Below are 25,728 nucleotides of genomic sequence, written 5' to 3' on the forward strand. Positions count from 1 at the left end.
TCTTGAATGGCAGAACACTTTCTTGCCAGTATAATTGCATCTAATTGCATAGCCAGTACCTGGCATAGCCATGTCAGCACAAAGAAATTGCACCACTAACTGAGAAAGCTAAGCTAGCAAAACTTCTAACATTTGAACAAATGGTTCCTGACATGGCAAAAAAAAGGCAGAAAAATGCTTTCCTGTCCTTCTAAAAACCCAAGCGTTGTTATATATCTTAAGGAAGAGTAGAGAGAGAAAACAGTACTTGGTGGAGTGTGGTTTTTGAGTTTATTACTCCAGTTGTAAGTTGGTGGCCAGAATTTAAAGGGATTTATATTGGAATATAGAAATGAGAAATACAGTAAGGACTCGGGCCCAGCATTTACTTTTTGGCTTTCAGTTGGGTATGAATCATAAAAAAAAAAAAAAAAAATGTTTACTTCTCCAGTGTCATGCAGAATTAGGCACTGGTGTGTCAAAGGCACACTGTAAGAATTGCCTTGATTTAGAATTGGACTCTGAAGAGAATCTCTGTTGTTTTTTCAAATGAAAAAATAATGTACTCCCGTGAACTCTGGCTGTAACCCAGTTCTAACTAGTGATGAACAAAAAATATCTAATTATCAACACAATTATTTTGATGCACAACAGTCTACTGAGTTAGTTCCATCAAATTAATTTCAGTCCAGAGCCTTGAATCTGATTTGAACTGGAGTCTCCAATGCAGTATGAAGTGGCATATGGAGGTACTTAATGCATCGTCGTCCTTCAGGACTACTTTTTCAGGTTCTTTCCTTCTTGTGCTGTCCTTTTATTTTCCTTTTGTTGTGCTTGAAATGTTCATTGCTGAACTAGGTCTTTGATTGGGGATTTTAACTTTGACTGTAAGTGGAAATGTTTTGTATTTTAGTGTTGGTGTTAAGTTGAAGGATTAGTGTCTTTTAGTGATTCTATGCCTGGCGTGATGATTTCTCCATACAATTAGAATTTCTCTAGTGCCTTTTGTTCTGCCACTGATACTATTTTTCCAATTAATTTAATTATCTATTTTTTAAAAAACTTATTGTGTATCCAGTAGGTTCTGTGAGTAGGGTAGAACCACTCACACTGAGCAAATTGTAGAATCATTGTGTTAATCCTCGGTGCAACTTAACCTGGGCTCGTATGCAATCCTGTGATGATGTAATAAGTAATCACATTCCATAAACAGGAAAGATAATTCACCTGTGTGAAGCTTTATTGAGGGTCTACATATCTACCTGAAAGTTTTGTGTAAGCCTTAAGAATTCAATAGGGATTTGAGGAATGTTCAGTTCTTGCCCTGGCTCTCCTCAGAAAGGAGTTGATTTCTATTTCTGTGTATTTTGAATATGCTTCTTGGAGCATTAGTTTATTTTAGCCCTTCTAATCTCAGTCCATCTAGAATTAGAAGATGTTCTATGCTATAGAAACTTACAGCATGATAAACTGCTCTTAAAAACACATTGACATTTACATTCTTTCCCTCCTCCCACATGTGCTGCAATTCAAATGGAAGAGAATCAAGTCTTCCCAGGAAAATAGCCTTTTTGGTTTTTTTGTTTAGGCTCTGTTTGTTTAAACAGGGTTTTGAAAAAACAGGCAGGAAAGGTGCTGATCACTTTAATTTCATCAGGTGAAGATAATCTGCTGCTCTTTAGAGTAAGAAAATAATTTTCCAATAAAAATAGTGCAAATATTTCTTCCACTGGGAAATGGGAAGCAAAGCAGCTTACTTAGTGATCAAACAAAACGTTTTTGGTAACGAATTTTCTTAGTGGAAGAGTCTAATTTTTCCTGAATCTTTGCAGAACTACATTGCCCTCATAAACAAAACAGATTTCTCATAATAAATGGTTTGGACAGAAGCAAGGTGCAAATTTATTTGAGAAGTTAGAAGAAAACAGGTCAAAATAACTTCTGGGGATCTGCACCATTTTTAGGTGCTCTAATGGTGTTTTAGTCAGAAATATTCAGATGCCATTTACAAAGATGAGGAAGTTGCAGGTAGAGTAAAAATCTCTTAAGGTTTATAGGTGGCAAATGTACATGAATGCATAACCTGTTTTTAAAGTTTTTTAGGAGAATTGATATATTTACTTGAGCTTGAAAGAGAACTCTAGTGGGTCATCAGATGCCATCCCTCCACATCATGCAAGATTGATTTACTTACACAAATACAATCCTTGATAGATGAATGTCAAGTATTGATTTGTTTCCTGCGTTCTAATACATGTACTCCCAGTCCATGAATTTTAGCATGCATGAGACAGACTGTTGGCTTGAAGTATACTGTGGTTTATGGTTGTGACTTTTCTCCCATGCTTCTAACCTTCTGCTGTAGTCTAGCCCTGGTGTTTCTGAAAAGCAAGGAGCAGATGTATTGGCTTACTCAGCATGGTGATCCTGGGAGCTTCGGAGACTGAGTTTCATTTCTGTGTATCTTCCAGGAGTTTTAGTGAATTCTGGCAATTCATGTAGCAACTCTTTGTGTCCAGACCCTTTTGTATGAGAATGAGAAGAGGATCACTGCACTGGCTGGAAGCAGTACTTCAGCATAAGTACATTATAGATTTAACAGCATTCAGGTACTGAAAGGAGGAGGCCATAAAAGTACCCAAGGTACATCACTGTTATCTGTAATCTGCATCAGAAAAGCAGAAACGGTGATCACCAAAGTATTTTATTCAAATGCATGACATCTGGTTTGAACCCAGAAATCCTGAGCATGGATACCTTGTGTCATTAGACTTAAAATACTTTGTAAAATGACCCATTCCTAAAGTCCTGACTCAGTCAGAATTGCCATTAGCTTCAACAATGGTTCACTAGAATAAAGTTTGAGTAAAAAGTTCAGGAATTGTTCCAGTAAATAACAAATAACTGAAAACAAACTTGTTTACTCCTCATTCCTGTATTCAGCATGTATCAGGGAAGGAAATAAATCTGCTGCGCACCCCAGGGTAAAGTATATTAATCAACCAGTTATCTTGTTAAGGGAAAGTAAATGACTTGCTGTGCTGACTGAATACATTGCAATGCACAAACTTTGCAGTGCTGTTAGCAATCCGATACTGATTGTCAGCCATCCAGAAGCTGCTAGAGAAGTTAAAATACCGGAGGAGTGCAACAGCAGTGTAGAAATACACTCACAAACCCATATTATGTAGGGTGGCCCAGAGCCAGCTGCAAATCTTTATTATTCAGGTGTACCCTTTGGCAAGCGTTCTTCCACTGAGGCAAGGGTATTCTGCTCCTCCCTCAGCAGCAAGATATGGACAATCTACAGCATCCCATTCAGCGATGGATTGTTATTTTGCATGATAGTTGCAACAACAGCAACACCCAACAAAAAAAGACATCCCACAGGGACAGACTAGTTTTTATCTATTTCAGATAACTTATTTTCATTCTTTTAGGAGTGTGAATGGTGCTGTTACTGAGAAAACACATGCAGAGAGGTGCAGCACCGCTAAGGCTGTTTTGGGGCAGTTAGGGGCAGGCAGTTAGAGCCACTATATTGTTGTTTTGGTTTTTTTTAAAAAAGGTAGCTTAAAATTGGGCACACGAGGACACAAACAGGTGTAGAAAGAACCCCGTTCCTCATTCTTCACTCTAAGACAGCCAGACACGAGCTGCCGAGTGCACAGGAGCCATGAACCCTGCGCAGGGAGACTCTCTGCCAGCTGGGGTGTGTCCGTCAGCCAGTTGCTCCACATCCTCTAGGCTCAGAGCTCAAATCTTCCTGTGCCTGTCTTGGTAGATATAGCTGTAATCTTAAACAGGGGATGGCACACGTGGGCACAGCAGTTGTTTTTACATGAACATTAGGGTTCGCTCTCTTTCCCCTTCCTTTAGTCCTATTTCTGTTTCTTTGAATTGTAAGAAGCAGGCAGGGGGAGCTGAAACAGAACTCCTCGAAGGATGGCAGAGGGTCAGCTCTAATTACAGTGAGTCTGGAGGAAGCCATATATTACAACATTCATGATTTCAGAAGTGCGGTGTGTGTTTCTTAGATGCACTGTTATTTCTTAATAGGTTCCAAAGTGTAACAGGAGACCACTCTTTCTTCCCTGAGGTACTTGACACATGCAGGGAAACTCTGCTATCCTGTCAGAAAGATGTATGTAGGCTTTACTGCCTTGTTAGACAGGTATTTGTAGATTTAAGTGGTGGCTTGACTTTAAGACAGCTGTCTAGAGGTAGCAATTCAGAACACCAAAGGACTTGAAGCTAAGTGCTCTCATCTTTCAGGGAAATCTAAGGATCTAAGTCAAGCAGGTGATTAAAGAGATGTAGGTGCCTAACTCACAGATAGGTATTTCTAGAAGCAGCTCTACAGTTTCTCTGACCCTTCGAGGTCATCTCTCAGATCAGTCAGAAGTGAGAGCAGAAGCTGGGTCTGCTGGGAATCCCCATCCCAAGCCTCCACCTGCAGGAACAGCTAATCATTAACAGCAGAGCTGTGATAATTCTCCTTTGATTCATCTGATATTTTAAAAATCTAAATGGCTATTGAATAGTTAAAATACATGCTGTTACACTGACATTAAAATACAGAGGTTTAAAGTAATATAGTCTACATTTGAAGAAGAGACTTCTTTTTTGGCTTGAAACCCTGTATATAGTAATTATTAGCCAGTAAAAGGTTCCCCATTGTTTGCTTTGTAGACTTATTCGCTTAGAATATTTAGATTCCTTGTTGATAAGATTTGTATCAACCTCTGAATCTTCTCCAGAACGCTTTAAGACAAGCCGCTACTAGAATGTGAAACAAAGGTTTGTTTAGAGCTCTGTTCAGTCCAACTGTCAAGCTGCAGGCACTGTGGAAATAGCTGGAACATTTACATCAATCCACGCCATGTCAAGGGTAATTCTCACCTTCAAGGAACAGCTCACTTTTCTTTTGTGTGTATATGTGTGTATGTGTGTTCCTGTTCGCACATATAGAAGAACAGGGGTTAATTAATTGATCATCTTCTGCAATGTAAAGTATAAACAGTGTGATTAAATGAGCTACTCTGATTAATGTTTTTATAAACTCTTGTGTAGTGTCAATAGTAAAAAGGGAATTGCAGCTGTTATTTCAGCAAGAGGCATCCATGCCATTTTCTTCTGATAGATTGTTATCCTTGTGTCTCAGAGTTCAGAAACTGAAAGGAGAGGAGGATACATAACCTATTTGTTTGTCCATTGGAAAAAACCCCCTGTTTTCCCACGTGCTTCCTAAGGAAGATACAATAGTACCAGTACCTAGCAATAATAATAATAATAATAATAAGCTGCAATTGCACTTTAGGTGGAAATGTTTGTACTTTGTTGTTCCTGGAAGACGGTAATAATGCAGCATTCAGCTCTTACTGTTACAAAGAAGAGTCAAGGGTGAAGACCTTAGAAGATGCTCCAAGGTGTTTTTTCCTCTCTCATTAAGCTGTTTTGAAAATGCCAGTCAATTTGGTGCAGTCTGCTCTGTGCCAAAGGAAACAGATTTGCTCTTGAGAAGCATTATTATCAACTGGAGGGATAAGTCATAAGACAGGTTTAATTTAACTCCATCTAGAGTGGTGCGAATTTCACCAAAGACAGGGAAATGATCCCAGCCTTTCCTTCAAGTTGGTGGCAGTGTTTTAAGAAGAAAATTCCAAGTGTCTCATGCAGCGTTAGTGTTGCCATATTGTGAAAGGACTCCAGTGCCCTGTTTCAAACCTGAATTAATTTGCCCAATAAAAAAACCTTACATTGGACAGTTAAAGGAGGGTCTAGATGATGATGAAAATACAAACTCTTCTAGGGAGCTGCATGCTTGCAAAGGTGTTTGCTGATGGATGTGGAATAGACAAGAAAGAGCAGGAGCTTTTGAAAAGTGTTTATTGAGAAAGTTTATACTGCACATTTCTCACAGTGCTGGAGGCAACTTTCTTCTATTGTTATAAATTCGTGAAGGTTACTGTATGCTAATTTTTTCTACACCTCATAAAACTTTTAATCATAGATGTCCTGAGCCAACAGCTACGCTATTAGGTATACACATACACACAAAAAAGTGTGCAGCTTATACAGGTAAAATGACTATGACTAGATATGTATGTCTATGTATGTATTTAATTCAGATTTCAGTGTCCTGTTTAACACTTCTGAAAATGGATCACAGCCCCTTAAGGATACTCTGCTGCTGCATGGCATCGTAAACAAAATGGCTCTGGAGTTCAGCATAGCACTGACATTTGGGTTATAATGCCAATAAACAAGAAACACCCCGTGGCATGTTGACTGACTTGTTTTCCTCACCAAAGCCATGCGGAACTGTAGTGTGTTTACAGAGTTACTGTGTTGCTTTCTCCACCTTACTAGTTAAGCTAAGGATTTTTAGCTAGGTTAAATATTTTGGGGTTTGCCACCATACACTGCATTGTACACTTTTGCTCTACATCTTTATCTCGTTGGGTTTTTTCCTTTAGCTCAATTGCTGGAGACAGGAGCTAACATAAATGAAATTTACTCTGAGTCAAAGGGTTTGGGATTCTTTGTGTGTAGGTTTTCTTAATAATTTGTGTGATAGAAAGCTTTTGGCACACAGTAGGATTTTTGGTGGAGAAGGCTGTTGGTGTGCTGCTATGCCAGCTAAATTTGTTGAATTATCTACTTGGAAAGACAAGCTGATAAAAATGAGGAAGCTGGGACTTCATGGCCTATTTCTGCTGCGAATATGTCTTCATTAAATGTACGGTCATCCATCATCTCTGGCTCAGAATGATACTCTGGGCTAACTAACAAGATGGGTCATTTTGGGAGTTTCCTAGTGTCATGGTGAGGGAGAAGGTGTATGAAATGGAGTCTCATCTCTAGAGCTAATACCAGGTGCATTGGTCTATCCCAGAATTGCTGACTGCCTCCTACTCCTTGTCAAAGCAGTGAAATGCCGTGGTGTCATTTTGGGAATGTGTCTGATGGGGCTGATGGTCCCTCTGGCAGGGAACAATGAGCAAGTTGGGCTGTGCTGGTCAGCAGCAATAGCTTCTTTTGGAGTAGGATTGTGATTCTTCTTGCTGTAGACCGAGCAAACTCACGACCACTGAGTCCTGAAGGACCAATTGAAATTTTCCAAACACCCTCCAGTCCTCTGCAGAAGAAAATTATTTTTCCTCAATTTGGTGTAGAGGAAGCAGGCCAGGAGAACTCCAGATTCTGGCTGAGACAGCAGCTAGTTAAATTTAGGGGAAAGCAACAATCCCCCCACCTCCGAATTAATAGGTGAGAGACTTAGGGATGCAGAAACATATTGTCATGGCCGAGCCTAAAGGCAGATCTGTGGCCTCCTCGGTGCTCCCCTGGAAAATAAATCTAAGACAGGAAGGGCTGTTCTAAAAATAATGTGGAGTTTTATTTACACAGTTTTTACAGCAGGTAGTCACAGAGGCACTGAAATTCTCTTTGGAATGCCTGAAATTTGACTGTAACCCTCAATCTGAGTCTCCCAGTGTGCCCTACGTACACAAAATGAATGTGCCCTCATCTCTCCACCATTGGCTTGGCTTAGTTTATGCTGTAAACCAATGAAGCTGGTTGACATTGTGGGCTCAGTCCTACAGCCAAACACCTGCTGAATTCCATGGGCATTTTGCCATGGGAAGGATCACATAAAAAGCTTTGGTACGGGCCTAGGCCTGATCTGAAGACATGTACATTACTCTTACCAGTGAAGGCTTAACAGCGTGGAGTTACAGAGAGATCTGATGGATCTTCCTTCACCTCCTCAAGAAGAGTAGTGCCTCGCAGAGTGTTTGTGATTTTAAATTATTTTCATCTCAAGAACGTGTAACTCTGGCAAGATGTATGTTGTGATTGCAGCCTGGCACGAGGACGGAGTGTGAGGGGAGGCAGTTTAGGACAAGCCAAAGAAACCCATCTTACACATGCTATAATGAATTGACTTTTTCCTGCTCAATGGGGGTAGGATTTCAGGTAGCTTTTTCTCCAAAATCATCTGTGCAGCCCCCAACAGAAATAAATAGAGTTTACTGACTTCTACTTTGGACAAAATAGTGTTAACTGACTTCCAATAGGCACCAAACAGATCAGCTTACCCTCTTTTTTCCGGATTACCTGCTACACCACAGGTCATCATTGCTGACTTATGATTTTCTTGTCAGTGTCAGGATACCTTCTCTCCGTCCGGCCCCATTGGGTTCTCAGACATTTTAAGGAATGCACATGCATTTTACTTGCTTCCAAAACAAAAAAGCAACATAGATCCACCTTCTGTGGTTATTAATTTATGCACTAGAACTGAAAGCTACTTTGGCTGCAACTCACACATCAGACAACCCTGCAGGTCTTTCTATATGTTCTATGCAGTATCTGATAGCTGGCTATTTTTAAGATATCTGCATGTAATACACATTGCACAGCTTGTCTGTCCTTTGAATACAGCTAGAGTATTGTAGAAGCCAAAATTTTTCTTTATTATTTTGTGCTTTTCTTTATTATTTGTCCCTTTTTTTTCCTCGGCATTCCCGATTTGTTTTGTGTAGAGATAAAAGTACCTGCTATAAGCAATGCATTTTTGGTGGTAGTATCACATGTACCTTGTGACTGACCTCGATTTACTCTGGTGGTTGCTGTTTTAAAATTAATTTAAATTAATTTTTTTTTTTTTTTTTTTCATCCTGGGGTAAAATGTCAGAAATTACAGAAATGCCAACCTGTGAACATAAACTTTTGCTGATGAGGAAAGAAGTAACCAGGATTTTCTTTTAATGTTTTGGTGACATATGGTGCTTCTAACCCAGTGACAAATTAATTGACTAGACGTAAAAGAGATGGACAGCGCTTCGCAAGGAAGGACAAGATATGCATTATAAGACAGCTGGTTCTGCCTCTGTTGGATTATGGAGACAATATACATCGGACAGCTAACGAGTCTCTGTTGCATAAGATAGATTCTCCTTATAATAGAATTGCACGCTTTGTCTCTAAATGGGGTTATTATACACACCATTGCACAATGTTTGAAGAGCTTGGTTGGCCCTTGTAGAGGGTTAGGAGAGAAATAAATTGGAAAACAATTGCACATAAGACCTTCAATCCATCAACTGCTCCATATTTATCCAAATTACAGTTACACTCTTTCAAAATACAAATCTGTGATATATTCAGGGGTGGAATGTTAATATTGACCGGCCAGATTTTGACAAGGCAGATTTTTCTTTTGCTGTTGTTTTTAACTTGCAGTAAAATCTTGCTTCCTCAGGAAGAAAAGGTGGTAGTGGAAACCACTTGTAGTGACATAACAACTCTCTACTGAGAATGAATTATCAATTTAACTTTTGCCACTATGCAAACTTCAGTCTGAGTCTCAGGAGGTTTTGATTTTTCCAGGGATAAACTGTGAACAACTTAATTTATAAGGAACTCTTCCTCAGTAATACTCAGAGTCTAAGGGCAATGCTTGCAAAAGTAATTTATGATTTGAAGTGCTTCCATTTTTGGGTTCCAACTTGTGACCACTATAGTGCATGGTTTTCAGAAAACACTGAGGTCTAAAAACTCCGGACTCCTTATGCTCTTGAAGACTGGACACGTAGAATTTTACATCTTCAAAATAACAATCCACTTTTGAAACTCCTGGCTCAACCACTAAGCAAGGTCAAATCTAGCAATTCTAGGTGATGTGATGGCACCATTTCCCACATTGACGGAAGAATTCTGTACTAAGAGTTGTAGACAGAGCTTATGAAAAAGACAGTAAAAAGGAATTTTGTCAAAGCCAGTGTAAATAATCACCTATCCTACCTCCTACTTGGCATTTTTGTCTTCTTCAGTTAAATCTTTTGTCTGCTACTCTGACTTCCAGTCAAATAACCCTCCTTTTTAATTCCAGCTCTCCAGGTACCAGACAAGGATGCGATCTTGCTAAATAATGTTAAATAATAACAATCTTAGTCTGACAGGGTAGATATGAAAAATATTGTAATGTGCAAAGCTATGAAGGTGGCTTTGTTCAGTGCTTTATTCCTCAGGCTAGAAACAAGTACATCCTCAAAACACAGCAGAAAACAACCTTTCAGTACAGAAATCTGTAAGTGGGTCCATGGTGTGGTTTTGGTTTGGGCATGGCCATATCCATTCCAACATGAAGGAACAGGAGACACATGACAAAGAGAAATTACTTGGTGGTAATTGTGCTAGTCAGAGTTGTTGCTGTTTATACTTTATTTCCCTTTCCCAGTGCCCCTGCAGTTAAAGTGAAAGGTTATATATATATGTGTATGGTGTGTGTGTGTGAGTGTACATGTGCTTTGCAGGATTTTCTTTGGAAGAAGAAGTTATTCTTTTGTACAGTCCTTCCCTGACGTTTCTATAGCCAGCTCACATCCTGTTGCGTGAAGCTATGATGCTTAATGTAAGGCAATGTGGCTCATAAGAAGAAAGCTTGCAATAAGCACAGTTACTAGTAATTAATTTCCCACCCCTGGGTACTTTTCCAGTGACTGTTTTATGTTCTCTGTGGTCGAGCATGCTCACTGATGACAGTGTTTAAGAGTATTTCATTCGTGGCTCGATGTAGCTGGATGTTTCTCTTAATGAGCTCTCCCACTGCTATCACAACAACTTTAAATACCTTATGGCTAGTGAGGAAAGACTGACAGACAGGCAGATTTGTTTCTGCAAATATCTTCCTGATTGAGTTGCATTTTTCATTGAGGTTGATTTAATCACAGGTTGTGCTGCTGCTATATTAGTTTTATAAGAGCTCTTCCTCTTGTCTTTTTCTTAGGAAAAGGAGAAACTGTATGTGGAATTGAAGCATGTCTTGGCCCGGCAGCCTGGGCCTGAAGCCGCAGAACAGTTGCAGCTCTACAGGCACACTCTCCGAGAGAAGACTAAACAGCTGAAAGTAAGGGATGCCCTTTATCTCTGGCTGAGGGGCTGCCAGGATTGCAGAACGACTTCACCAGTGATCCTGGGGACTGAGGCTTCAGGAAGATTTTCAATGATCAGTGTGCATGCCTTCGTATATTAGATCAGGAAAATAAGATTAATACTGCGTCTCTCCAAGGGAGAACCAATAGCAGTAGAAGAGCTTTTTTTTACATTATGCTAGTTTGTTTCATTAAAATGGAGGAAAAGTCTTATTAGAATATGAGTGTGCAGCACAATGCTGTAAATGCTTGTTGGGCATGGGCATTCTGGGACACCAGCAGTTTTCCATTAAGCTTATTCTCCTTCCCTTTTCTTGAACTGTTAAGATCGTTAATAAGCAAGTCAAAGCCATTTCATTTTCTTTTTAACAAACTAGTGGGAATATATTGAGAATCCAGTCTTAAATTCTTGTTATTTCTCTTGCAATGTGTACACGTATATTAGACTTGCAACTTTTATAGGGATGACAGTAACCTGTCCTAACCCCTTGTCACTAGAAGGGAGGATTTCGTGGTTCTGAAGGAATCTTGTGGGAAACTTTGAAAGCATGATATTAAAAAGTGATTCTTTGATAGAATAAGCTGATCTTCCCTTGTTCTTGCCTGCATGAAAGATCAGTCTCCCCAGGAGTTCATCTACTTCTACAGCTCCTCTCTCTGTTGAAGTCATCATCTCCTGTTCACTGCATCATAATCACGTCTATACTAACCATGAGGAAAAAAATGCAGGAGCAGATGGGCCCTTAGGAAACAAAGAGGCTGTTATGCAAATCTTAGCTTTCCACAGAGAAGAAAAACAACGTAGAAAATGTAAAATAGAAGCCAAAGTTTAGCTAAACTGAATGTGATTTGAAGTTTTCCATACAGTTCCCATTTGTCCTTAATGAAGTCAATTGCTACTGTGTGTTTCAGGCACAGTATGCTGTAGCGTACTGGCTTGTGCGCCATTTTGTGGTGCCAGGTCAAGCTATTCTCTTTCTTAAAGAAGGAAAACACACTATGCATGCGCCTACTTTTTTTAAAGTTTACTGGTTCGCATAAAAGCAGCATTGTATTCATGTTTATACTGCCTGGTACTACTTTGCCTGTGTGGATTTAATTACTTAATGTAACAAAATGGATCCCTGGGAGTAAAACCCATTATTATTAAATAAATCCCTGCTTTATTATTTTTTAAGACCTTCATTTTGGGTTTTCACCCAGATTTGTGTCCCAGAACATTAAGAGCTAATGTATGTATTAACACCATTCCCATAATGCTTGGGGCATATTTTACATGTTTTATTGAGGTTAAATGGCATAGCCTTAATTTTGTAAATTGTCCTTAGGTGAGCAGAGGTGATCAAATGGAACATCATGATAGAAGACGAGATGTGGTGGAAAATGGTGATGTCTTATATCATCAAGTGTGAAGGGAAAAAGTGCTTGTAAAAGTACTAACTTATGTGTAAATGAAGCTAACATCTCCTGTTTCTGGTTTTTGCCTTTTGTTTGTTAGGTTTTGTCCTCAGAATTGAATATGTATGAATCACAGAGCCAAGAATACAAATATGAAATTGAAAGACTTGCCAACGAGCTTCTGAATGTGAAAAAGAAATATCTGGCTCAGAAACGCAAGGAACAACAGGCCAAGTATGGGAAAATAACAGTTTTGTCTACACAACTTTCTGCATAAACTAGATTTTTTTTAGATCCTGCTGTAGCCTTTTGGTCAGAACGTGGTCAAATTTGACTGAGGTGATATAATATTGTTGCCTAATTTTCCTGAATGTTATCCTTCATATTACTTCAGTCTGGTCTAGATTTTCCATGATCTATGGCCAGGACAAGAACATCCAGCAGAGATGTTGCTGACATGTTCTGCAGTGCAGTTAAATTATTCATACCAGTGAGATGGTGCCCAAAGGACATAGATTAGTGTCTGGCCTCTCACGTCAAATGAGAGATCCTCAAGCATTATGAGGACCTCAATGCATTTTAAAAGTTATAATGAAAAAGCATCTTATATGGGGGACAACCTTTCTTCACATGGCAACTACATAATCGTGGTGTAAGAACAATGTTGTTGTTGTTTCCAAAATGTGGTAGTTGTGACTGATGACTATCCCCTTCTGGCGGCAGATATCATTGTCAATGGTTGCAGAGAAGAGCATTCCCCATTGCTTCTTGTTCCCTTCCTACATCCAGATGGAGGAAAGTGAGCAATGCTCAGAGTCTGGCTTTGTCAGACGTCTTACCCTTTTGATGGTAGAGCCGAAGAACTTTCCTGTAGGTAGTTGTCTCTCCTTAACCAGTAGCAGTTTGGTGACACCTCCCTGCTACTCTCAGTCCACAACTGAGCGCTCAGCTGCTCCTTGTGATTAAAAGAAAATGACTAGGATCTTAGTTGCCTAATTCCTGGCCCATTAAAGTGACCTAATTTGCAGAGGCTGAGAGATGAGACTATTCTGATAATGAATCTTCAAGCTGGGACACCAAAACTATTAGTCACTTCTGAAAATGGAATTATTGAACTTTCCTTTTAAAGACAAGTTTCTTAGATTTCTGCAGTCAGATGACATGATCTGTTACGAAGTTTTTCTGTGTATGCTTTTTGTTTTTCCGCCCCTTTCCATCCTCAGCCTGTCCCTTCCTCACACACCAAAGCCAACGGTTCTCTACGTTGCTGAATATAATTCAAAGCTGCCTGTATCTATTTCTTCCTCAATCATATTTCAGCCAGCAAACAGTTTTGATGACTAAATTAGCAAAATAGTCAGTGATAAACAGTGACTTTTGTCCATCTGCAAATTGCATAATGTTACCTTAATGTTTGGAATTAGCAACAATTGAGCAGTGCTAATGGCCTTCCTGGAGCTTTAGGATCAATATGTGAGGCTACCATAATGCCTGATAATCCATTTCCAGCAGCTAAGTATCCTCTTCACAATAGTTTTAATGTTTCCATTTTGGACCCTGGCATCATGTTCCTTTCTGTTCAACAGATGAGAAGAAATTCACCCATGTTTTGTTGTTATATCGTACCTAGAATTAATTCCTGTCATAACTATTGAAAAAACCCAACTTGTTAGGGGCATAACTGCTTTAAAGTAAAACAAAAATATTGTGCGAGGTGATGGTGACTGAACTTGGGTCTGTTAATCATACACAGTGAATGGAATTTGGTGTTGCAGGTCAATTAGTGCCGGACTCATTACACTGTTTATAGGTTCAGGATAGATATGTGCCATTAGTGCAGCTTGTCAGGTTGTTGTTCTTGTGCGCAGGCATGGCTGTAGTCCGATGAGCACGGTGTCTTTGTGACAGCTGTGTTTTGGAAATACATTCAGATGCTGTTAGTGATGCTTCTGCAGGATGATAGTATCTCATTGCTCCCACCTCAGGCTCAGAAGCTACCAGCACTGTGCTGTCAGCCCTGACTCGCACTTCTCTTGTCTTTGTGGCAGCTCAGAGGTGGCCAGGTGCTGGGCTGTGCTCTCCTCTGGCCCTCATTGTTTTGTTCCCCAGTCAAACCTCTTGGACTACATCCTGCTTTGAAGGATATGCACACCCCAAGGCATAACTGGGCATTTCAGTCCTGGATAACTGCAGCTTCTGTAATCTCTAGACTGTGCTTTGTGTTGCCCAGCAGCAGTGCAAAGGAAACAACTTTGTTGTGCTGTCTTCCTTCTCCAAACTGCCAATTGTGCGTGACGTCTTTTGCTCTCTGCAATAGAGAGAGCCTGTTGTGCAGCCAAATCCTTCCCCAAGGAGTCCTTCACCCCTGACATACAGCCATTCCACATTGCTCCTGCCTCAGACTGGGCTGGACAGCACTGCCTGGTGGGTGGATGCTAGCCAAAGAGCCAGGGCCGTTTGATTCGTACCATCTCAGGTTGCTCTAAATCCCAGCTGACACAAAACTGCTGACTTGATCTCTATCATGCTGGCTAATGTTAACTTCATGTCTGAAATAAATGTTGCTGGTTTTGCTAATAAAAAGAGGATCCTGTCAGGACAATAGCATTAGTAGCATTATTGACTACCCTGGTATGAAAGAGAATTAATACTCTCAGATAACCTCACACAAAGGTATCATCTAAAGCTTTTATTGATTTGCACAAGACAGTTCTGGTTTATGATTTAAAGTCTTGATACTGAACTAATGCAGCTTTCCATGGGATGCTGAAGGAATATAATAAGTGACAACAGGAATTTAGCATTGTTTTGTGTTCAAGCTGAAAATCCAATGTTTAAGATTTTGGTTGTGAATTTGAAATCCTCTTTTTCTGCTCTCTGATTCTGAATGTTGTCTTTCCCAGATGTCTTAGGATTTCTTTTTCTCACTCTTCCCATTCTCTCCTTCTGCTTCTTGCGCCCTTTCTGCTTCCCTACCTTTCCTAGTTGCTTCTAGCACCAGGGTTCCAGTTTGTTGTTGATAAGGATTGGTGAGAAAATATGAAGCTTAAATCCACACCAGAGACCTGATCCTGCAGTTCTATGTATGTAAATAACTGCACGGAAGGATGTCAGTAGTAACTGGGAGCTTTTGCACGTGGCTGCTTGCACATTAATTCTGCATAATATATTACAGTATTCGGCTGCATAGAATTTTCCATACTGATGAGCACATCTGTTGGCTGTCTCCATGGGAGCATGAAGAAAGAATGAGCACGGACTCTGGATCATTTTCTCTCCCCAAAGTTGGAAGCCCAATAGTGAGATAGGATGAGCCATCTAAATACGGCATGTTAGTTTTTAGTTCTATCAATCAGCTGGCACATCCGTTAGTGCTACACTGATACAATTAAAACCAGTTATAAGTGGTTTTCACGGTTAAGTTAATCTGTGCCATCTTTTGCCTATTCTTCCACCTCCATATGGGTTGAATTTGGAAACAGAAGCATAACTAGTCATCCTACAGGGTTTCTCTGAACTTCCTTCTCTCCTGACACAGTTATTTAGGGACAAAGAGAAAAGTATTAATTCCAGGAAGTGTTTTCTTTTCCCTTACTGGGGACTGAGAAAGGGTACTAATATGACAAGGCTAGATTTTGCAAAAGCTTGGTTGCACTCACGTTTGTGTCTCAGTCTCAATGACTGTAAAATAAAAGTAATGGCACTGACCTTCTTTGAAAGCCTTGAGACCTCTGCTGTTATGATAAACTAGTACTTTGTAAAGCTCCACTTGGTTAATTTTAAATATCTCAGGACCTTTCTCTGAAACCTCCAGGTATATCACAGCGAGTTTGAAATACTGCCTTTCGTATTTGTTCTGCTGTGCTTACCCTCCCAACCTCATAAGAGTGGAACCAGCTAACGCTTGTTCCATCCTCTTAAGGCCATCAAATTCAAGCCCTCCTGGATCCCCAGATGGAGCAACTTCCTGGGGCTATCAGTGCACCCACAGCACACTGGTAGTTTTCTGCAAATGTCACAGGCAGGGTAATTATCACTAGAACTTTGTTAAAATGTGAAGACAGATAAGACTATTTATTCATTAAAATTCAACAAAGAAAAAATATCTCCCCATTGCGCCTTTGATGAATGTAGCTGTTTGTTTAAAAACAGGCATATACTTGCTAGAATGGGATGGTGATTAGAAATCTGAAGTCATGGAGCTCATGTACAAACTTGCTCTAATGAGGTGCTCTGACCATTTTGGGGAGTAGCATGAAGAGAGCTCATTTATTTCTAATTTTTAATAATTCCAAAAACCATCAGTAGGCTTGTAATTAGATCCAAACAGACACCTAGTCTTGGTGGTTTAGCCTAACAGGCTTTAATCAACAATTTTTTAATGATCTCTTGATATGTGGTTGCATTAAAGAAACTTTGGAGGACACAGATTTCCTTAGTTTGTAAACATCACTGGGCTGCAGAATGAAATATGTATTTTCCCTTTCTTTGTTTCTATTTAAAGGGAGAAGGAGCGATTCTTGACTGACACGGAGCCTAAGTTTCCACGGCACAAGTCTGATGTTCCTCGCTTCACCGGAGGGGGCTTTGCTCTCAGCAGACCCCTTCCCAAAGTTACAGCTTAGGAATGGACTCATCTTGTCACATTCCCGTTCCCATGTTTTTTGAGAAACTGTAATTTTAAAAGAAATTCAGAATCAACTTTCCCTCTGATATCACTGTATTGCCTTCAGGAAAAGGCATTTTATAGTAGAATTAACGTAGTTTTGGTTTACAAACTGTGGACCAAATCTGCCCATATGATGCCAGCAGAAGCCTGCACTGGTAACTGAATAGTGGAGACCATGCAGATATTTCTTCTTCAGTACTGTGTCTCCATTTAGCACTGTAACACCACAAAATGCCTTAATATGTAGTTATTACCCCTTTATCTAACTCTGTTGTAAGCACTCACTCCATTTATCTTGTGACTCAAAGCACCTGAAAGAAATGAGAAAACAGAAAAGAGGAAAAATTAATAGGCTGATGTTTCAAGCCCTACTGAGCAAATGCAAAATTAACAAGTCTTTACTTAGATGTACACATGTAGCAGTTCTTTGTGCAGGTAGTATATAATAGGGTTTATGCAGTGTTTGCTACAGCTGTTAGTAAGATCAAGGAAGTTTGTGGCCACGATGTACATTATTAAGAATACGGATTCTGTTTACTCTGGTAGACAGAAAGTGACATAATTATGTCTGTTCAGCTGGGGAGACTGTACACACTGACTGGGACATGCTGTTCTCCCACATAAATCCTTCCAAGCGATTCAAACTTGGACTCAAAACATGGCAAACTTTACTCTTTAATTTCTAGACACTTGGGCATTTTTGTAACTTTCAGAAATTGTTTTTGTAATACAGCAGGAGCCTTCCAACCTTTTCAGCCAAAAGAGATTTAATTACCATTCATTAACAAGTGAAATAACAAAGTCACGGCATGAGGTGCTGAAGTATAGAAAACTTTCAAGCTGTAAAATAAAATGTTTTGAAACTGATTTGTACATGGAAGCTTTTTCCCAGCCTGGGGGATAAAAATACTTGTCCAAAGAGATATGCTGATAAATATTTCACATGCACAAAAAAACCCTTTGCAAAGATTTTGTTCTTTCCTTTGGTGGAATACATAATTAAATATTAAAGCTACTGTGGGAAACTTTTAATGGAAGTGTTTAATTCAAAGGAATCAAGTTAAATACGACAGGGATCTACTTTGCTTTTACATTGGGGACCAGAACACTTAGTCATCAGATCCATTGTATTTTTCTTTTGTTCCCAAAATAGCTATTATTGCTTTTTCACTGTCAAGTGCATTATGCTAAAGTTATCATTTTAGGGCAGCCATGCTGTCTGAATTGTGTCTTTTGTGTACTTGACATGTCCTTATAGTTAGAATAATTGAGAACAACTGACATGGGCACTTGAGTTTGATGGGATCCCAAGTAGGTTTTTCTGAAGCTTTTAAAAGCTGGTATTTGTTAAGGTCCTGAGTATCCAGCCTGGAGCTCGTCTCTGCTATGCTTACTGATACTGGGAGGTAATTTGTACTGAAATAAATCATCAAAGTCACATTTATTAATTCACATGAATGAGAGAGGCACAGTTAGACTCCCAGAATACCATCAAACTGTAGAGAAGCAACTTACTTATTACACTCTGAACTGTACAGCGTACCCCCTAACTTATCCAGAGGTAATCCAAGTCTGTGTACATCTTTCCCTCTGTTTGTTACCAGGGTTTAGGAGACAAGGTGTTACAGTGGTCGGAGCAAAGGAAGGGGAGCCAAGCAGATGGAATCTGTTCCCTAATTGCATATATTTTTATGAATACACTAATAAAACAGATCTTTAGATCCAAAGATCTAAACATCTTTCCATCTTTAGAAGTACTTAATAGTAGCTTGCATTGCACAGATTGGACTATTTTTAGGTTAAGAAGCTCGATCCCTAAATGATTCTTGACCTGAGTTTTCCAGTCTCTGAAATGGGTGGGATAGTATTTGTCTAATGACTTGCAAAGGTGAATTCACTTATGTCTAAAATGGGATTAGTCTTCTAGATTAAAAAAATATAGAGGAGTGCAAAAAATTGTGATTTTCTCATACAACATGTTCTTTCAGTCTGAAGGCCTGGGAAGTGAATACAGTAAATTCCATCTACAAAGTACAGGAGCTTTTACTGTGTTCATCCACAATTTCAGGCATCTAGATGTGAATGTGTTGGCTACTATTTCCAGTTTTATTGCATTATTTACTTACTACCAGGGAAACTAAATTCACAGGTTAATTTGGAAAAGAAGAAAAAAAAAAGGGCAAGAAAATATAGTCATCAAATTATTGCCAGTAACTTTCAGCATAATCAGGAATAGAATAACTGCAGCCAGCTTAATTTACAGTGGTAGAGAGTGAAAACCATTTCTGAGTTCATATAATAGAATGGATTAAAGCACACCAAATCCCTTCCCCCCCAGTCTATAAAAGTCAGGGAGCTTGAAAAATTGCTCTGGATGTCTGTGAACCCAGCTGATGCTGAGGTGCTTTTAGTGTTCAAGGATTTGGCTTGCACAGCAGGGAAAGGCAGAGCGTTAATGAGAGTATCATTTGTTCAGTCGCTTCTGCATTGTGAGCAGCAGCTCTGAAGTGCTTCTCCAAGTTTTGTTGCAGAATAATGTTAACTGAATTCCAGTCTGTGCAAGTTGTAAGCTTAGAAGTAGCAAGCATATCTTTAACTTCTTGTTCCTGTAAAGATATGTGAAAAGATGGAGGCGAAGGGCTATGATCCATGGCACTTAAGTTAGAAGAAATCTTTCTTCACTTTAATTGGTTTGGATTGGAGCTGTAGTAGCTTGCACAGTAAATCTAGCGGGGAGTCTTTTTCAGTGAGCAAAGTATGTAATATTGTTCATTTTCAGAGTTCTTGCAATATGTAGATAATATTTTAAGTAATTTCACATCTAACAAGCTCTGATCTTGTCTGGCAGGTCTGTATTCAGCGTATTGTACAAGCAGGACACAAACAAGACGCTGTACACTGAACTATCAAGTTCAAAGGCAGGAGCATGACCCTTCTGGGATCACCTGTCAGCTACCGAAGACATGGCACAAGAATTCAATCCTTAATTTACACTGGCTTTGTGAATTCAGAGCAGCAGGAGCACATACTACACACCCAGTAACGTGTCCTGCTGCTGTAAATCTGGGAACCCTTTGAGTCAATAGCAGTGAAAAACGGGTCGCAGCTCAGGCTTTGTTGTGTTGAGAGCTACAAACTCCAGGGCAGGCTGGGGAGGCAGAAGGAAAGGCTGAGTTCTTGGCACCCACAGACTTCTACCAGCACCACAGATCAGAGGCTTTGCTGTGAGTGGAGCGGCCGGTGCTGGGCCCTGAGGCTCAGCCCTGCAGGTGAGTTTCTGGCGGTTTCCTGTCCTTTAGGGAGCAGCTGGCTCCGGCTGCACCCTGACAGCAGGATGTAACAAACAACAGCTTTAGTGCCGTCTTCTGAGTACTTTCAAAGAGCAAGCTGCCACAGGGTGGAGAGGAACAGATTGCACAGGAAAGGGGGCTGTGGCTGTTGAAAGCCCAGGTGAACAAGCGGAAAGGTTTTCCTCGCAGATCCTGTGGACAAGGAACTGCTACAGAGGTGTTCAGCTGCGTGTCCCGGAGCACTGCCTGCAGGTGGGTTGCCCGTAACTGTGTGAGTCCACAGTGCCAGGTCTCAGGCTGCTGTTTCATATCCTTGCGTTAGGATGAAACTGTTGTGCCCTAAAGAAACTGCAAGAAAAAGCAGAGAGAAATAGGTACTTGACTTATTCCCTATCACTTTTGTGAAGTTACCAGAGGGTAAAGTTAGCAGCAGAGTCAAAAAGAGAAGTGGGGCAGCAAAACCAGTGCCTGCTATCTCTGAAGCGTTAATGACTCTTCCTGAAAGTTGGCCCATCCCAACGATCTTTACCCAAATTAGAGTCTCTAAATCATGTAGATTTGTATTTAGGCACTTTAGCAATTGAGTATTATTTTCCTAGCAGGTGGTTTAGCTGTTGTGCCATCTTCTCTAGCAGAGTGTATTTTTAGTGTGTTTCTAAAAGCAGGAGCTTGATTTTGATGCTCTTTCTGTTCCCTACTTGGGCGCTTTTTAAGCAGCCCCACACAGATCAGCTACTTACGCTGTTCACTGTACAGAAAGATGTCAGGAGCTCATCCCGTGGGCTTGCTTGAGGGGCCTCATTTTCCAAAGGGGAGGTGAAGCTGTGCCCGTGGCACAGACGGGTGTGAGGGAGCAGGGCAGGATCCCTAGGACATGCTGCACGTGGCTGAGGTCAAAGCAGCTGCCTGCTCCCCTGCTCAGCCTTACCCTTCAGCTTGCTTTCTCCCTGAATTAGAGCACCTATGTAGGTTTATTGAACCCATATACTTTTTATCCCTCTGCTGACCTCAGTGGGTTTATATACCTCATCACAGGTATATAGAGCCACCCAGACAAGCCAGTATGAGTGAGGCTGCGGGAATGCAGCTCTGGGGATGGAACAGGCTCCAAACCTGCTGAGATCCTCCCCTGCCCTTTGCTGCCTTGCTGCTGGTGAGCACAGGGTGCTGAGCTTTCTCTTGGGGCCTGCTCTGCCTTCAGCACCCGGGTCCTTGCAGGCAGCTGCAGGAGCAAGGCAGTTTGGAGGTGAAGCTGCGGTCTTGCCCTCAGTTCACCCCGACGTGAAGAGGCTGAGTAGGGGTCTCCAAATATTGAGCGACTGCTGTAATGTGGCCACCCCCAGGGTAGGAGCTACACCGTGGCTGTCTCGTGATGCAGCTCGGGAGGTGGGTGTCCCCACGGGGCGCAGGTGGGTGTCCCCACTGGGCACTAGCTGGGTAGTGAGTGACCACAAGCAGGAAGCCCATCAGGGGAAGAGGCATTGATTTTTAGGGTAAAGGCAGTGTTATTGAAGGGGAGGAATCGAGTGCTAAACTCTGCAGATTGCTCTGAAACAAAGGTGAAGGTAAGCTTTGCTCTTGCGGTCTACCTTGGCTAGAAGCAGCATGTTTCTTAGGCTGTTGTATCTAATCACAGCGCTGGGATGCACACCATTAGTGCTGGCCTTCTGCAGGTTGGCTGCTGTCGGCCAAGGCTTTGGCAGTATGGGGGGGGGGGAGGGGGCACTTCCACAGAGATGGTTTTAACTTGGTTTTCAAGAGGATTTGGTATTCTCAGTGCCTTTGTGCATCCCATAGCCCTTGCTCTACTTGCTGCTGCAGATCCTTGTTTCTCTGCTGCCCTGCTGGCTTGTGCAGTGCTCATCTCTCCTGCAGTGCCTCCTCTGAGAGGGCAACGATGAACCCAAATCTCTAAGTCATGGGCAAATTGTGGAACTGTTTCTTAACGAGGGTGTATTTGCGGATTGTTTGTTTGGGATCCTTCTTGTCTTATAACCTGAGTGCTTTCAAGGAGAATCCATGGTTTTCAAGGAGGTACTGCATCCTCCAGGGACGATGAAAGGCTGGCCAGGCTGACCTTGTCATGGCTGGTCAGAGCTTCCTCCTAACAGGGAATTTCCTGGTTGCACATCCTATGCTGGCTTTAAGGGCAGTCTTGCTCCCTTTCTGTGAATCCCAGACCAGCCATTTTCATTATTTTTACTGTGCTTTGTCATTTTGCAGATATTGTCAGTATTTTCTTTCCCTCTTTCTCTCTCTCTCTCTTTTTTTTTTTTTTTGGTGAGCTCTTCATCTTACCTAACATCCAGAGAGAAAAAAGGGTGCAAAGGTTGTTTTGAAGGATGTTATTTTTGCAGGCTGGATCTTGGCAGATCCGAGTTTCCCTCCAAGGTGGCCAGGAGCCTGCCTTTCTGATGGTGGACACTTTAATCTGCCCAGGTGTGAAGTGGATATAACAACTACACTTTCAGCCAGTCTTGACTATTTCAACTTCACAGTTCTTCACAGCAAGAAGCATTTCTCAGGGCTCAGGGCTTTCTTGGCAGAAGACTAAGCAGTAATTTAAAGCCATTTTAATCTGAAATGAGAATCTCTACATGGGGTTTGAATACACTTCAAGTGAAGCATGTATTTGCAACTTTTGTTGATCCCTCTTAATTTTCCGAGTGTCCCTGTAGAAACAAGGTATGTTTGTGTAGTGGCAAAACGCACTGATAGCTCAGCCTCATTGAGAGCTGTAGGGTGATAAAAGCAAAAGTAGTAAGGGAGTGGTGTCTTTGGGATCAGCACTGGAATGCAGGTGATTAACCATTCTTCCCTAGAGAAAATATAAACTGGTCAACATATGCTCCTGCCTCCCCTCCCCAGGAACACACTGAAATTTTATCCTGAGCACAGAGTATTTCTGGATGAAAAACACGTTAAAAAAATAAATAAATTAAAAAATTCAAGTGCTGTGCCCAGCTCCTGTGGGAAACATAATTTTCTAGGACTGCTTTGACATCTGTGTGATCAGAAGTGATCATGCCAGAAGCTACCCCGTGGCAGCTGAGCTGCAGGAATCGACCACAGGTATGTTCTTAGCTGGCCCCAACTGCAGAGTAAAATGTGTTTGCTTAAGCCATCGTTGTCACTTCAAATGAAAAGATGCCTGAAGCAGCAGTTTAAATAAGCCTGTTTTACTTTGCAATCAGGGCAGGCTATGAGCAAACACATGCATCTCACCTGGAGGGTGGTAACTCGCAAATTTTTGAACATCCTCAGAATTGCTCGGTTTTGCTCTGCAAAAGCTGTGCCTCTTTGCAGCCCCCTTTGATGAAGGATGTGCAGAGGCATGTGGTGTGGCTGAACGGCAGGGCAAACTCTGGGGGCTTGCTGGGTAATAAATGTTCTCGCTTCCGAGTCCCTGTTTGAGCTACCTCATCCCCTGCAATTTCTGTGTTATCGTTCAGATGTATTCCCTCTTGGCAGGTTAGGAAAACTCATCACTGGCATTTTATTTCAACTGAGTGTACGCAAGTCTTCCAGAAATTACCAAGTCCCTTGCTGATTCGGATGCTGTAGAGGAAAAAGACAGGCAGACCTGAAATGTCTCAGACCAGCCTTCTCAGACCAGCCCTGCATTGCTTTATTTGCTTAGTGGTGAGCTATTTGCTAAGTCCTGATACTTGCACCGGTCCTGAATTTGGAGCAGCTTCAATAGTCATCTTTTCTTGCCAAAGTTACCTTCAAATTCCTTAAAGCGACCTCTGTTGTGGTTTGGTTTTGGAGTGGATATTGTCCTTGTTGCAGAAAGGAGTGTTTCAATTGGTATGTGGCAAGCAGACGAGTTAGAGCTACGTGTATGAACTGGAAGAAGTGAGCAATTAGGTGAACTTTGGTTATAAAAGTCAACAGATCTCTGCTTGAGTACATTAGCTGAGGGTTTAGCATATTTCCATTTGCATCTAATCAGGCGCAATTCCTTATTTGCTTTTAGTATGATGTGTGCTTACTGGATCCAAGTCTGATTTTATTTATTTTTTTTTTCTCTGACTTTTACCATTGATATTGAATGTTGATGGCATGCAAAACATTCCCAGGCCAATTGCTGTCCCATGGTCAGTAATACAGGATAAGCAGCCTGACGCTCTGGATGGATACATTGGGGGTTGTCCTCAGAAATGAGGTGCTTCTGTCTTATAAGAGTGTGGGGGCTCTGGTGGTGGTGGTGTTTCTGGTGGATTTAGCTGTTGGTAGACCCCATGGTGGATCCTGCAGTGGGGAGGTGCTAAGGGAACACGGATGTCCAAGAGACTACTTCTTTGGTGCTGGGCCAATGTTTGAACACGTGCTCCCTTCTACCTCTGCAGCTCCCACCCAGCTGTTGTGGTGTGGGGAGGTGTCAGAAGAATGTGATTCATCACCCTGGGAGATCTTACATTTCTGGTGGCAAACCTGATTTTTGCCTGTCTAATATGGGGCAGATGACTGTCCCCACAAGGCACCAGCTGGCCCCCGCGTGCCCAGCGCTGGTGGGGTGTGCAAGGGCTGGACGGAGCAGGGGGTGATCTCTGTCCTCCTTCCCCAGGTGTGCAGCTGCTCCCTGCGGCTCCGGCCAGCAGCGGAGCTGGCACGGGGATGCTCGTGCCCGGGGCTGTGCACTCCGCTCCTTCTGCAGGGGAGCAGATGCCTGCGGTTTCCAGAGCTGTCAGTCATGCACCCTTCACAAGCACTAAAATTCAAATCAGGCGATATCAAGGGGAATTACATGCCAGCATTGCTTGTCTGATCAAGAGCTTCACCTTGTGCTCTTGAGGGATGCGTCTTGTAATTTACTTCAGGCTGAGGGATAACTGATTTTTTTTTTTCCTATCTGCTTTAGTGCAAGCTGGCAGCAAACTACCCAAGGCCTCTGCTGCCTGGCGTCTCTCCCCTGGCTGTTTCCTTTGCTGGCAGCGTGCAGATTTCTGCTGGGCTTTGATCAAGCTTTGCAGACGGGGCCTTGCTTTCTTCACTCGTTTTTATTCCATGTGCTGGCAACTCTGGTTTCCCCATCACCATCCCATGTCCTGGGACTGTACCTGCTTTGTCCTTGGTTGCCTCCAGCCCCTGAGCTGATGCATCCAAACAGCCCGGGGTCTGCGTGGGGGAAAAGCGGTGGTGCTTGCTGCTATACCACGGGGCCTGGCCTCTGCTTTCATCCAGGCACCTGCACTGCCTGCGTTGAAGCTGAATGTGAGGAAAGAAGAGGAGCAGGAGGCGGTGGCCATGTGCTGCCTTTGGTGCTCTGTGAGCACCATGGGCAAGACAGGTCACAGAGGGTTCTTTGCTGGAGTTGAGGATAGGAACCTGAGACTTTTAGTGCCAAATCTTGAGCTAAAATTCACCTGAGCACAGCACAGAGCAGTATTGGGGTCTGTGTTACAGCCCTGCCTCCTGGCATCAGACAAAACAGCTTTCTCCTGCT

General features: G+C 41.7%; 1 protein-coding gene across 1 annotated transcript in view; it reads left to right on the forward strand.

The window, feature by feature from the left end:
• Window positions 1–17,789, forward strand: part of CFAP58 (cilia and flagella associated protein 58) — a 59,817-nt gene extending 42,028 nt beyond the window's left edge. The window contains exons 16-18 of the mRNA XM_072870522.1: window positions 10,778–10,897; window positions 12,421–12,554; window positions 16,825–17,789. Coding sequence (XP_072726623.1) covers window positions 10,778–10,897; window positions 12,421–12,554; window positions 16,825–16,945 — 375 coding nt within the window. The 3' untranslated portion in view covers window positions 16,946–17,789. The remainder of the gene's footprint in view (window positions 1–10,777; window positions 10,898–12,420; window positions 12,555–16,824) is intronic.
• The last annotated feature ends 7,939 nt before the right edge of the window (window positions 17,790–25,728 follow it).

The sequence above is a fragment of the Ciconia boyciana genome, chromosome 8 (genome assembly GCF_034638445.1).
Source record: "Ciconia boyciana chromosome 8, ASM3463844v1, whole genome shotgun sequence".
NCBI classification, from domain to species: Eukaryota; Metazoa; Chordata; class Aves; order Ciconiiformes; family Ciconiidae; genus Ciconia; species Ciconia boyciana.